The sequence below is a fragment of the Phacochoerus africanus genome, chromosome 9 (assembly GCF_016906955.1).
Source record: "Phacochoerus africanus isolate WHEZ1 chromosome 9, ROS_Pafr_v1, whole genome shotgun sequence".
Lineage (NCBI taxonomy): Eukaryota > Metazoa > Chordata > Mammalia > Artiodactyla > Suidae > Phacochoerus > Phacochoerus africanus.
In genome coordinates this window covers 54,846,170-54,859,989 of record NC_062552.1, presented here as the reverse complement: position 1 = coordinate 54,859,989, position 13,820 = coordinate 54,846,170, and the positions used below count along the sequence as shown (strand labels likewise).

At 47.9% G+C, this 13,820-nt stretch overlaps 1 protein-coding gene across 2 annotated transcripts in view; it reads left to right on the top strand.

The window, feature by feature from the left end:
- Positions 1–1,535: 1,535 nt before the first annotated feature.
- The window catches only part of SLC41A3 (solute carrier family 41 member 3), a 69,837-nt gene continuing 57,552 nt past the window's right edge, over positions 1,536–13,820 (top strand). Inside the window, exons 1-2 of one of the 2 annotated variants that reach the window (XM_047795588.1) lie at positions 1,536–1,638; positions 12,257–12,544. In XM_047795588.1, coding sequence (XP_047651544.1) covers positions 12,290–12,544 — 255 coding nt within the window. In that variant the 5' untranslated portion in view covers positions 1,536–1,638; positions 12,257–12,289. The remainder of the gene's footprint in view (positions 1,639–12,256; positions 12,545–13,820) is intronic. The other variant, XM_047795587.1, reaches the window with a different exon arrangement.

Below are 13,820 nucleotides of genomic sequence, written 5' to 3'. Positions count from 1 at the left end.
GAGCCACAGCAACACGGGATCCGAGCCACGTCTGCAATCTACACCACAGCTCACGGCAATGCTGAATCGTTACCCCACTGAACAAGGCCAGGGGTCAAAACCGCAACCTCATGGTTCCTAGTCAGATTCATTAACCACTGTGCCACGACGGGAACTCCTGGTTTATTTTTCTTAAAGAATGAAGTGAAATGTTTCTTGTGCCTGTAACTATACTGAAGCAAGAAAATCCCCCCCCCTCAAAAGTCACAGAACCCAGGGCAAGGGTACCAGTAGGGGCCCACAAGCCAAATGTTTGAATTCATAGGAACTGCAGATAAAACAAGCTGTAAAATGGAGTCATTCGAATTTCTGGCCTTGACAACCAACTTGGGAGGCCACTGGGGAAGGAATAGGCCCTGCTCCTGGACCCATTTCCTCTCCAGAGCACTGATCTGGGCACACATCCTACAAAGTGCTTGGAGTCAGTGGGGTATCTGGAGCACGGCCTAGAAAACAGGACTACTGGCTAAAGAGGATGTGACTCCTGTGCCATGGAGATGGCAGGAGGGGCCAAAGGATAGCTGACCCTCTGAAGCCCATGTGCCTGGGAAGGTGTGTGTGCAGTTCCAAAACCAGGTATAGGTTAAGAAGGCCACAGGCCCCCCCAAATACAGTGTGGGTGTGTTGTGACCCTGGAGGATGTTTCCACATTGCAGAGTTGCCCTGCTGAAATAGTATCCTGCAGCATTTACCAGATCTTGTTAAATACCTGGCCTCCACCTGTTTGGGTGGCTTCCACCCTACGATCCAACTTCCCTCTGACCCTGAACAGGCTTCCAGCAAACCCCGCAGTTGCCCTTCTTCCCAGACCCCCCCAAATCTCTCATCCCTCTTGCGACCTTGGCTAGAACAGGCCAACAGGACAGTTTTGAGTCCATTGGAGAAAACTATACCGGCTGGGTACTGTTACCTTGTCAGGGGTGATACTGACATTATGGGAATGTTTGAAAAAACAGACCTTATCGATTAGATAAATAGACTCAAGTATTTAAAGGTGATATTTGCCTGTTTTAAAATTACTGGAGAAAATATGTGTGCCCGTGTGGGGGTGGGATTTAGATGGAAAAACAAAGCAGGATGCAGCGTGCCAATGCGCGGGGCCACTTCGCCACCCGGATACCCGGATACGACTGGGAAAAGCGGGTCCTCACGCCCCTTCTCTGGGCAGATCCGGCTCCCCAGCAGCTGCCAGGGGTGGGGGGGCCTCGCCTCAGGAATCCCAAGGAATCCGGCGGCGCGGGTAAACCCCAGGACCGCCTCCCCACCTGGAGGATCCCCCCCAGCACCCAGGGAGGGGGGCGGTGATCACGCGGCCCGTCCCTCCCCCCACCGCCCCGCCCCGCCCCGCCCCAAAGGCCCTGCCTCCCCCCCGCCCAGCCCCTCCCCGTCCCAGAGCCCCGCCGGGAGTTCCGGCCCCGCGTTGCCCAGCGGGCAGAGGGCGGCACCAGAACTTGAGGGCCTGGGGGCGGGGACACCGGGTCTCGGGGGTGGGCGGGGCTGGTCTGGCCCGGGGGCGGGCTTTGAGGACGGGCTGTCGCCCGCCTTCTCCGCGCTCCTCCGCCCGCCTAGCAGCTTCCCGCCGCCGCCTGAGGGCATCCGGTAAGCGGTGCTCTGCGCCCTGTGTGGCCGGGGCGGGTGCGCGGAGGGGGCCAGCCCGGGGGTCGGAGGGGCCGGGCAGGGGTGCGCGAAGGGGTGGCGGCTCGGGGTCGCAGGGCCTGTGGCGGAGGGCGCCCTGGGTCGGAGGGCCCGGGGTGGGGGGGGCAGGACAGACATACTAGAGGAGGCAGAACTGGGGGAGCAGGGGGCTGCCCGTGGCGGGAAAGGGGGGTCGGAGCGAAGGAACAGGGTGGGGACACTGATGAGCCCAAAGCCCTCCTTCAGGTAGCGCCCCCCCACTATTTCTGCGCTACCTGGCCCGCCCCCCTCCCCCACCCCCATCACTGATCAGAAACTACCCAGGTGGGTCCAGCTCTGCTTGCCTTTTATGGCTCCTCCAGGTGATTCTGCTGCTGCTGGGGTTAAAACTGCTGACCTCAAACAGTAGAGCCTCTAAGGGGTTTGTGCCAGGGGTGGGAGATGGCCACGTGTCCTGTGATGCAAATGCTTTATTCCACTTCATCTTTGCACCCTGTGGAGGCACAGAAATTTAAGTGTAACTAGGACACAGGTACAGTACAGAGAGCTGAGATTCCAACCCTGCAGGCGGCTCCAGGGGGTCCCTCTGAAGCGGGGCACCTGTGCAGCCCAAAGGCAGTGGCCTCAAAGCCAGGTAGTGGGAGCCCAGTGGAGCTATTTGTCCCAGCGTCTCCCTCCCAATCAGTGGTCAGGAGTGGTCCTGCCTCCCTGCTTTGGGGTGCCCCAGCCTCAGACCTGATGTGCTGGCCCTGGGGCCACCAGAGGCCGTCTGCAGAGATGGGTGCTGAGGTCTTTGGGCTTCTTGGTGTCATGCTGGTCAGCACTGGCTGGGCTCAGGCCGCCTGCAGGGAGGAAGGGTGTGAGCACAGAGAGCATGAGGTTGTGTTTCTGTAAGTGTGTCCTTAAGGGCAGAGGGGAGGCGTGAGGCTAGACGGTAACATGAGGTCAAGGGGGCTTGTTTTTGAGGCAAGTCCAGAACATGTTCCTTTCCCACCCCACAGAGGTTGAGGGGACCTTGCAGGTGGGCGTGCAGAGAGGCTGCAGTGGGCCCTGGAGTGCAGGGGGCTGGCTTTCGGGCCTCTCCCCCCTCTGGTCTGCAGGGCATCAGTGCAGCAGCAGTCACACTGTCCTAGGGTTCCAAGAAGACCGAGGAGGGAAAGCATCGCTCCAGTGTCACCTAATTTGAGGAGATGAAAAAGGACCCTGCAGGGACCCTGCCCCCTGCCCAGCCTGCTAAGCATCCTTCCCCCCTGGGAGTTCAGGAGGACCACAGAGGGTGCAGAATGGGGACCGGAGAGCCTATGGCTGCTCTGCAGTGCTCTGTGGGGTGGGAGCAACACACTGGGCCTCCCTCCACTCCTCTCCCCTCCCAACTATGGCTCTGGCCCCTTTAATCAGCATCGCTAGAGTGTGGCAGGAATTTAAAGGAAGGTGTTCCCCTCAAAGAATCAAGGGCTAGGAAGGCTGCTGGGGAAGTGGAGCATGGGTTCTGGGCCCCTAAGGAATGACCAGAGCCAGAGATGGGCAGCTCCATCTCTGGGCTGGTTGGCAGGAAGTGTCACATTTGGCTACCTCAAGGCTGTTAGGAAGTTGTAGGTTGCTGGGGAATAAGGAACTGTCAGCCTTGTTAGGTGGTTTCCTGCCTCTGAGCCAGGCAAAGCCTGCCCGGCTGGGTTTTGCACGCTGGTAGGTGGGGACCATTCCTGCTTCAAGGGTGGCCCCTGCTCCTTGTCCACTGGGGCTTCCCTCCACCGGGAGCCTGTACCTCCCCTGTGGACAAGGAGCCTGCTGCCCATGGTGCACTCCCCACCCACAGGTACCTGTTAAAACAGGTACCAGGTGCCCCTGCTGAGTTCTTCCCCCTGCTCTTCCTGAATTTGTAAATCCTGGGGGAACAGAGTTCTACCAGCACCTGGGTGCAGTAAGCCCACCACCGCATGCCTTGCCTGAAACCGCCCAGGATTGGCTATCAAGGATGACAAAAGAAGGCATAAAAGTGGCATCTGTACTGAAAAGAGGTGGAAAGCTGTATACACTTTATTTTTTTTTCTTTTGTCTTTTGTCATTTTAGGGCTGCACCCTCAGCTCATGGAGGTAACCAGGCTAGGGGTCTAAGTGGAGCTGCAGCCGCCGGTCCACACCACAGCCACAGCCACGCCAGATCAGAGCCGTGTCTGTGACCTACAGCACAGCTCACGGCAACTCCGGATCCTTAACCCACTGAGTGAGGCCATGGATCGCACCCGCAACCTCATGGTTTCTTGTTGGTTTTGTTTCCACTGTGCCATGACGGGAACGCCTATATTTTATTCTTAATTGTATTGGAGTAGTTGATTTGCAGTGTGGTATTACTTCCAGGTGTACAGCAAAGTGAATCAGTTGCACATACATATATCCATTCTTTTTTCCCTTTATAGAGTTTTACAGAGCATCAAGTAGACCTCCTTGTGCTCCCTGTCCTTGGGAGTTTTCTGTTTTATTTATGGTCGTGTGGATATGTGAATCCCATCCTCTCAATGTATCCCTCTCCACCATGGTTTCCCCTTAGGTAACCGTAAGTTTCATTTGGAAAACTGAGTTTGTTTTTGTTTTATAAATAAGTTCTTTTGTATCATTTTTTAAATTATATTTCACATATAATATAAGGCAAGATATTTGTCTTTCTGTCTGATTTACTTCAGTTACTCTAGGTCCATCTAGAGATCCATGTTACTGCAAATGGCATTATTTCATTATTTCGTTCTTTTTTATGGCTGGTGGTATTCCATTGTGTGTGTAAATCACACACATACCACATCTTCTTCATCTATTCCTTTGTTGATGGGCACTTAGGTTGCTTCCATGCCTTGGCTGTTGTGAATAGTGCTGCCGTGAGTATTGGGGTGCATATATCTTTTCGAATGGTGGTTTTCTGCAGATATATGCCCAGAAGTGGGATTGCTGGGTCCTGTGGTAGTTCTATTTGTAGTTTTTTGAGGAACCGCCATACTGCTCTCCATAGTGGCTGCACCAGCTTAAGTTCTCACAAACAGTGTAAGAGGGTTGCCTTTTCTCCAACCCCTCTCAAGCATTTATTTGTTGACTTGTCAATGATGGCCATTCTGGCCAGTGTGAGGTGGTACATGCATTGTAGTTTTGATTTGCATTTCTCTAATAATTAGTGATGTTGAGCACATTTTCATGTGCTTTTTGGCTGTCTGTCTTTGGAGAAATGTCTACTTGGTTTTCTGACCATTTTTTAATTGCATTTTATTTATTTTTATAAAGCTGTTCAAGATGTTTGTGTATTTTGGAGATTAATCCTTTGTTGGTTGCTTCATTTGCAAAGATTTTCTCCCATTCTGTGGGTTGTCCTTTTGTGTTTTTCGTTTGTTTGTTTGTTTTCTGGCCACATCCTCCTCATATAGCTTCCTGGGCTAGGGATTGAATCTGAGCCACAGCTCGGCAATGCTGGATCTTTAACTCATTGTCCAGACCAGGAATCAAACCTGCATCTCTACAGTGACCCGAGCCACTATAGTTGGATTCTTAACCTACTGTGTCACTGGGGAATTCCCATGTGTTTTTGTTTTTAATGGTTTCCTTGGCTGTGCAGAAACTTTTAAGTTTAATTGGGTTCCATTTGTTTGGTGTTATTGTCTTTACTCTAGGAAAAGGTGTGGCTGGAATTTATGTCAGAGAGGCTCCTGCCTATGTGTTCCTCTGGGATCGTATCTGGCCTTACTTCTTTTTAGGTCTTTAGTGTGTTTTGAGTTTATTTTTGTGTATGGTGTAAGAGAATGTTCTGATTTCATTCTTTGCATACAGCTGTCCATTTTTCCCAGCACCACGTATTGAAGAGACTTTCTTTCCTCCAGTATATGTTCTTGCCTTCTTTGTAGTAGAATAGTTTGCTATAGATTAGTTGACTATAGGTGCATGGGTGTATTTCTGGGCTTTCTATCCTGTTCCTTTTTTTTTTTTTTTTTTTTCGTCTTTTGGGACCACACGCACAGCTTATGGAAGTTCCCAGGCTAGGGGTCAAATTGGAGCTGTAGCTGCCAGCCTACGCCACAGCCACAGCAACATAGGATCCAAGTCACGTCTTCAAACTACGCCATAGCTCACTGTAATGCTGGATCCTTAACCCACTGAGTGAGGCCAGGGATTGAACATGCACCCTCATGGACACTAATCGAGTTCATTACCACTGAGCCACAACAGCAACAGGAACTCCTCTATCTGGTTTTGTTATGTATTTCTGGGGTTTTTTGGTGTGCCAGTACCATACTGTTTTGATGTCTGTAGCTTTGAGTGTAGTCTGAAGTCAGGGAACCTGATTCATCCAGCTCCGTTTTTCTTTCTCAGGATTGCGTTGGCTATTCAGGTTCTCTAGGGTTTCCACACAAATTAAAACAGTTTTTGTTCTAGTTCTGTGAAATATGCCACTGGTAATTTGATAAGGATTGCATTGAATCTATAGATATCCTCGGGTAGTGTTGTCATTTTGACCATATTGATTCTTCTAATCCAAGAACAGGGCATGTCTTTTGATTTATTTGTGTCATCTTTGATTTCTTTTATCAGCATCTTGTTTTCAGAGTATAGGTCTTTTGTCTCTTTAGGTAGGTTTATTCCTAGACATTTTATTCTTTTTGATGCAGTGATAAGTGGGATTGTTTCCTTAATTCTTTCTTTCTTTTTCTTTTTTGGTCTTTTTAGGGCTGCACCCATGGCATATGGAAGTTTACAATCTAGGAGTTAAATCAGAGTTCTCTAGCTGCTAGCCTACACCACAGCCACAGCAATGAAGGATCCGAGCTGTGTCTGCGACGTACACCACAGATCATGGCAGCACAGGATACTTAACCCACTTAGCAAGGCCAGGGTTTGAAGGTGCATCCTCATGGATGTTAGTTGGGTTCATTACTGCTGAGCTGCAATGGGAACTCCCTTAATTTCTGTTTCCAATTGATTGTTGTTAGTATATACAGATGCAAGAGATTTCTGTATATTAATTTTGTATCCTGCAGCTTTACCAGATTCATTGACGTGCTCTAATAGTTTTCTGGTAGCATCTTTAGGATTTTCTATGCTTAGTATTGTGTCATCTGCAAACAGTAACAGTTTTAGTTCTTTTCCATTTTGAATTCCTTTGATTTATTTTTCTTATCTGATTGCTGTGGCTAGAACTCCCAAAATTATGTTGAAAAACAGTGATGAGAGTGGACGTCCTTGTCTTGTTCCTGATCTTAGAGGAAATGCTTTCAGCTTTTCACCATTGGGAATGATGTTAGCTCTGGCTTTGTCATATAGGGCCTTTATTATGTAGAGGTAGCTTCTCTTTATGCCCACTTTCTGGAGAGTTCTTATCAAAAACGAGTAAATATGAATTTTGTCAAAAGCTTTATCTGCAATCTATTCATTTTGTTAATGTGGTGTTTCACACTGATTGATTGGCAGATATTGAAGAATTCTTACATCCCTGGGGTAAATCCCACTTCATCATAGTGTATGATCCTTTTAATATATTGTTGGGTTCAGTCTGCTAATATTTTATTAAGTGTTTTTTTGTGAATGTTTGATAAAATTCACCTGCGGAGACATCTGGTCCTGGACTTTTGGTGAATATATATATATAGACTGCAACCATGGAAATATAGAAGTTCCTGGGGCAGGGATCAGATCTGTTCCACAGCAGTGACAATGCCAGACCCTTAACCTGCTGTGCTACAAGGGAACTCCTTTTGGAAGTTTTAAAATCACAGTTTCAATTTCAGTACTTGTGATTGATCTGTTTATATTTTCTATTTCTTCCCTGGTTCAGTCTTGGTAGGTTGTACCTTTGTAAAAATTGTCCATTGGTGGGGCGCATATAGTTGCTTGTAGTAGTCTCTTATGATCCTTTGTATTTCTCTGGTGTCGGTTGTAATTTCTCCCTTTTCATTTCTATTTTTATTGATTTGAGCCTTCTCCCTTTTTTTATTGGTAAGTATGGCTAGAGATTGATCAATTTTATTGGTCTTTTCAAAGACCCAACTTTTGGTTTCATTGATCTTCTCTGTTATTTCCTTTGTCTCTATTTCTTTTAGTTCTCTGATCTTTATGATTTCTTTTCTTCTACTCCCTTTGAGTTTGGTTTGTTCTTCCTTCTCTAGATGCTTTAGGTGTAAGGTTAGGTTGTTTATGTGGGAGTTTTCTTGTTTCTTGAGGTAGGTGTGTATTGCTATAAACTGCCCTCTTAGAACTGCTTTTGCTGCATTTCATAAGTTTTAGATTGTCATGTTTCATTGTCATTTGTCTCTAGGTATTTTTTTATTTTCTCTTTAATTTCTTTAGTAATCCATTGGTTGTTTAGCCTCCAGGTATTTGTGTTTTTTGCTGTTTTTTTCCTTGTACTTGATTTCTGTTTTGTAGCATTGTGGTCAGAAAAGATGCTTGATATAACTTCAGTTTTATTAAATTTACTGGGGCGTGATTTGTGGCCCAAGATGTGATCTGTCCTTGATGATGTTCCATTTGCACTTCAGAAGAATGTATATTCTGCAGCTTTCAAATGGCATGCTCTCTAAATATTAGTTAAGCCTGTCTGGTCTAGTGTGTCATTTACAGCCTCTCTTTCCTTAATGATTTTCTGTCTGGATCATCTGTCCATTGTTGTAAGTTGGGTATTAAAATTTGCTGCTATTACTCTTACTGTTGATCTCTCCTTTCATGGCTGTTAGGATTTGCCTTATGTAATGAGGTGCTCCTTATTGGGTGCATATGTATTTACTGTTGTTATGTCTTCTCTTTGGATTGATCCTTTGATCACTTTGTAGTGTCCTTCTTTGTCTCTCTGGGACTCTCCACATTTCCTAGACTTAAGTGAGTGGTTCCTTTCCTATGTTAGGGAATTTTCCAGAATATCTCTTCAAATATTTTCTTAGGCCCTTTCTCCGTCTTTTTTTCCTTCCAGGACTGTTATAATGCAAACATTGGTGTGTTTAACATTGTCTCTGAGGTCTCTTAGACTGTCCTCATATCTTTTCATTCTTTTTTTTTTTTTGGCTGCACCTGTGACATATGGAAGTTCCCAGGCCAGGGACCTATGCCATAGGTGTGGCAATACCAGATCCTTAATCTGCTGCGCTGGGCCAGGGATCAAACCCGCACCACTGCAGAGGCAATGCCGGATCCTTAACCCACTGCTCCACAGTGATTCATTAACCACTGAACCACAATGGGAACTCCAGTTTCTTGTTACTTCTTGATCTTTGCCTCTGTTCTTTTTTTGGTATCTTGGATCATCCTTACCATCATTGCTCTTAATTCATTTTCAGGGAGACTGCTTATCTCCTCATTTGGTTGGTTTTGTGGTTTTTATCTTGTTCCTTCATCTGAAACATATTTTTCTATCTTATTTTGAAAAGGGAGATGGGGCGGGGATGGGGCATGAGGGCTGACCTCAGCAGGAGTCGGGGGGTGTTTCACAGGTCTCAGGGAGCAAACACGCCCAGACAGGAGGTGGACCAGAAATCAGACATGCAGGAGGGGTGGAACATGGTCTGGGCTAGTGGGCCAGCCCTGGCAGAAGCCTCTTTTGGGGCCTGCAGGGACATGCTTGGAGAAAGGGTCTGCAGTGGCAGCCCTGCCCCTCGCATGCTGCTCATAATGGTGCTCAGCCTCCATGGCTGCCCGGGGCCTCCTACATGAATATTCACAGTTGTAGCACTCTGCCCTTTAGCCTTTCCTGGCTGCCGCTGCCCAGCCAACTGCGATTCTGCCCTCAGTCTGTTCTCTGATCCTCGTATTCCAGCACTCAGCCCCCCATATCAGTGGTTGGGAGTCTCAGCCTGGGGCGCACAGGGCAATGGCAGGAATCCCCAGTGTATGTCTCATTCTGTCCTGCCTGCCACAGGCTGACCATGGTGCCTCCTCCAGAGCACTCTTCCTGTCCCTGCTGACCTCCAACCTCCCCTCTAGTGAGGGGACTTCCTGGGTGCAGGAGTCTCTCCTCCCCTTCAGCACTCTCCCAGGGTGCAGTTCCTAACTTGCTTCCACTTCTCTCTTTCTTTTTTCTTTTGTTCTCCTTCCTACCCAGTTTCATGGAGTGTCCTCTTGTCCTTTCAGTTGTTTGTGTCCTTCTGCCAATGCTCAGTAGGTGTCTGGTAAGGATTGTTCCATTTATAAGTTTATTTCTGATGTATTTGTGGGAAGAGGTGAGCTCCCTATCTTTCTATTCTACCACCATCTTGATCCCTCCGTTTTATATGTTGAAAAAAACACCCACAATCTAGAATGGTGATTTTAAAAAATGTATATATGTAGTGGGAGTTCCCGCTGTGATTCAGCAGGTTAAGAATCCAGCATTGTCTCTGTGGTGGCGCAGGTTCGATCCTTGCCCTGTGCAGTGGGTTAAGGATCTGACATTGTTGCAGCAGTGGCATAGGCCAGCAGCTGCAGCTTGGATTTGATCCCTGGCCTTGGAATAACCATATGCCATGGGTACAGCCAAAATAAATAAATAAAATAAAAATGTAGTGTGTGTGAGAGAGAGAGCAAGAGCTTGTACCAGCACCGGATCCTTAACCCACTGAGTGAGGCCAGGGATTGAACCCCCATCCTCACAGAGACCAGCTGGGTTCTTAACCTTCTGAGCCAATGGGAACTACTGTTCTTCATTTGTTTTTTTCTTTTCTTTCTTTTTTTTTTTTTTTCCCCCTGTTCTTAACAGTTCTTTATTCTTCCTGCCCTGATCAGCTATTGAGCTCCTCCAGGGAAATTTACATTTTAGCTATTCCATTTTGCAACTCCAAAATTTCTGTCTGGTTCTTTATAAAATAACTACTCTCTTTAGTGATATTCTCTATTTGATTAGACTTCATTATCATACTTTCCTTTAGTTTTTCAGACATAATTTCATGAACGTATTTAGAATAACTGATTTAAAGCTTTTTTCTAGTTACTCTAGATGTTTAAAATAATACAATGTGACAACCCTGGAAAGCAGATTCTCCTTTTTTTCTCAGAGTTTCTTGTTATTGCTGCTTGTTGTAGCTGTTGTTTGTTTCATGACTTCCCTGAACTAATTCTTTAGTCTGTTTTCTCTTGTGTGTGGCACTGACTCTCTGATTAGTGACTGGTGGAGAGTTCCTCGAATGTCCTCCCTGGAGCTGCTGGGTCTCCCAACCCTTGTCTAGGGGGCTCTGTGTGCACCTGGTAGCTTTGGCCCTCAGTCCTTAGCCTTCAGGCCCTGCTTGTGTTAAGCCTCCAGATTAGCCAGAGGTGAGAGCTTGGGTCTCCTTGAGTATTTCTTGAGCACATGCTCAGCCCAAGCTGGGTGCTTTCTATAGTCCCAGAAATGTGTGGGAGCTTTTCAAAACCCAAGTGCGTATCTCATTCTCCAGCCTTTCCTTTTGGGATTTTTGGTTACAGTATTGTTAATCCCAACTGTTACCCACTGCCTCAGATGGCTGTGAAGTCCTCAAGGAAAGGGTTTTTATACAAAGTGAACCACAAGTCAGGTGAAATTCAAGTCTGCAAATGGCACCTTCCAGGGAGCTCCCTGGTGGGTCCGATGGTGGCAGTTCTTCAGGAATGAGGCTTTGAAAGGGCTCTGGTCATTCTTTTCTCTCCAGGTGGCTGGCTTTTCAGGTTGCTGCCGAGTTGGAGCAGGGGCTGGGACTAAGGCAGGTTAAGGCATGACAGACGCCGTGGTGTTGCCACTGCCGTGCTCACTGAGATTCAGCATTTTTTCTTGAACAAATACTCCCTGCCTTGCTGCAAGCCTTTTTTTTTTTTTTTTTTTTCTTTCTTTCTTTCTTTCTTTTTGAGAGTTGTACCCGCAGCTTATGGAGATTCCCAGCCTAGGGGTCTAATGTGAACTGTAACCGCTGGCCTGCGCCACAGCAACACCAGATCCAATCCGCATCTGTGACCTACACCACAGCTCACGGCAATGCCACATCCTTAACCCACTGAGCGAGTCCAGGGATCAAACCCGCAACTTCATGGTTCCCAGTTGGATTAGCTTCCCCTGCGCCACGGTGGGAACTCCTGCAAGCCTTTGATTAATTTTCATGGTTCTAAAAAAGAAGATTCTGACAGTGTTTGTCAGAGTTTTTATTGCTTTTGTGGAGGAGAGAGTTTTCAGAAGTCCTTATACCTCCAGTTTTGCTGCCTGCAATTCATATATAGTTAACGCTCTCTTCTGTATATATTTTTTCCTCAAATATGCGAATATTAAATTAAGAACAGGAGTTCCCACTGTGGCTCAACGAGATCAGCAGTGTCTCTGGAGTACAGGGAGACAGGTTTGACCGCCACCTGGCACAGTGAGCTAAGGATCTGGCATTGCTGCAGCTGCGGCTCAAATCTGATCCCTAACTTGGAAACTTCCACTCACTGCAGGGGCGGCAAAAAAAGAAAAAAGAAAAAGTAAAAACAGTTGTAATAAGGGGTTGTGGGAGGCCGTGTGGAGTAGGCACGCAGGGAAGGGCTATGGGTTTGCTGGAATAAGGCAGCCTCTGCTGGACGGAAGGGCCTGAGTTCTCTCGGGCTGTCAGCCCCGCATGGGGTCAGGAACTCTGCTCTCCTACCTTTGCTGTTTTGTGTCTCCCAGGTTAAGGCTGCTGGGGGGCCCAGCTGTGTGCGGATGGATGGGACAGAGGCCCGACAGCGGAAGCCAGAGGAGCTGGGGCTGCCACATGTCCTCAGCACCGGAAGACCCTCTATAGTCTCAGAAGATGGACTGCTTAGTGTCCCCGAGAGCGAGAGAGTGGCCTCTAAACCACTGGGGCTGGAGGTCAGCAGGGAGACTGCCTTGTCCATCGGCCTTCAGGTGGCACTGCCTTTTGTGTTCGCAGGCCTGGGGCTGTCCGGGGCAGGCCTCCTTTTGGACTATTTCCAGGTAAGAAAGGACTGAAGCGGGTGGTACTGTCAGTGTCGGCCTGGAATGTAGACGGCTACACCTTGTGTCTGGCTTGAGGGACCAGGGGCAGGGCCTTCTCAGATGCCACTCTTCTATACCTTGGACAAGATTCTTTTATGTACTATTGACAGAGACTCAATATAACCCAGGTTCAGCTTTAAAAGACAATTATTAGCTCATCTAATTGAAATATCTGAGGGTTTGGTTACAGACCCCCGTGCGTAGATCCCGTGCATGTGTGTATTTATACACATGTTGGTTTATATGTGTGTACCTGTGTAACTACACACCCCCGTATGCAAAAATCCCCGCCTTTCACCCCACTGGATGATGAGTTACACTAGTACCTTAGGAGCCAGACTCCAGAGCAGAAGGAGCTGGGCCTGCATCTCACCTTTGTCACTGGCACAAGCTGCCCTCTGAACTGGAGATAAGGGGACCTGACCCTAACAGCTCTTCGGAGGGCCTGGCGTCGGACACCCCCATGTGTGTTCATGGCAGGAATTCTTCTACCACAGGTAGTGCTGTGCTGATCACTAAGAATCTACACAAAAACAGCAACTCAGAAAGATAAGAACTAGAAATCCCCATCCAAGCGTTTCTTTCGTGTGTGCATTGGTTGTCTCTGCACCCGGGGGTGGGCCCGCCTCGTCTGCCCTTCCATGTGCACCATCTCCAAGTTCTAAAGCTCTGTGCATTTTTTCTGCTGTCTATGGGATAAAATCCAAACTCCTAAAACAGCATCCGCATGTCCTGGGCTCACCTGCTGAGTCAGGACACTTCAGCCAGATGTCCAAGAAACCTGGCCTATGCTGGTTAAGCAAGAAGGAAATACATACTTTCCCCAAAGGAGATTTTTCCAGGATGGGTGATTCTGGGGTGGAAAGCGATGCCTTCACTGGCCAATAATGAGTCCCAGTGACCTCAGGGAGACAGCAGTGAGTGATGGTCGGAGTGAGATCTTAATGCTCTGCTCAGGAATTGAACCTGGGCAGCCTGGATGAAAACCAGGAAGCCCAGCCACTCGACCAGCTAGAGGCTAAAAGCAGAAGCGCCCTGATTCTTGTCCCCATTGAAATCAAGAATGTTTCAAGGAGGCAGAGGCTGTAAAAATGGGTATAAAGTTTATTGTTAGAGTCACAATACAGCACGTGGGAGAGCACGCAGAGGAGTCTGTTTATCTACAGCAGAAGCAAAGCAGTAACACACACCCGGAGGAGTGCAGGTGCAGGCGTCCCCCAAATGAGGAGCACCA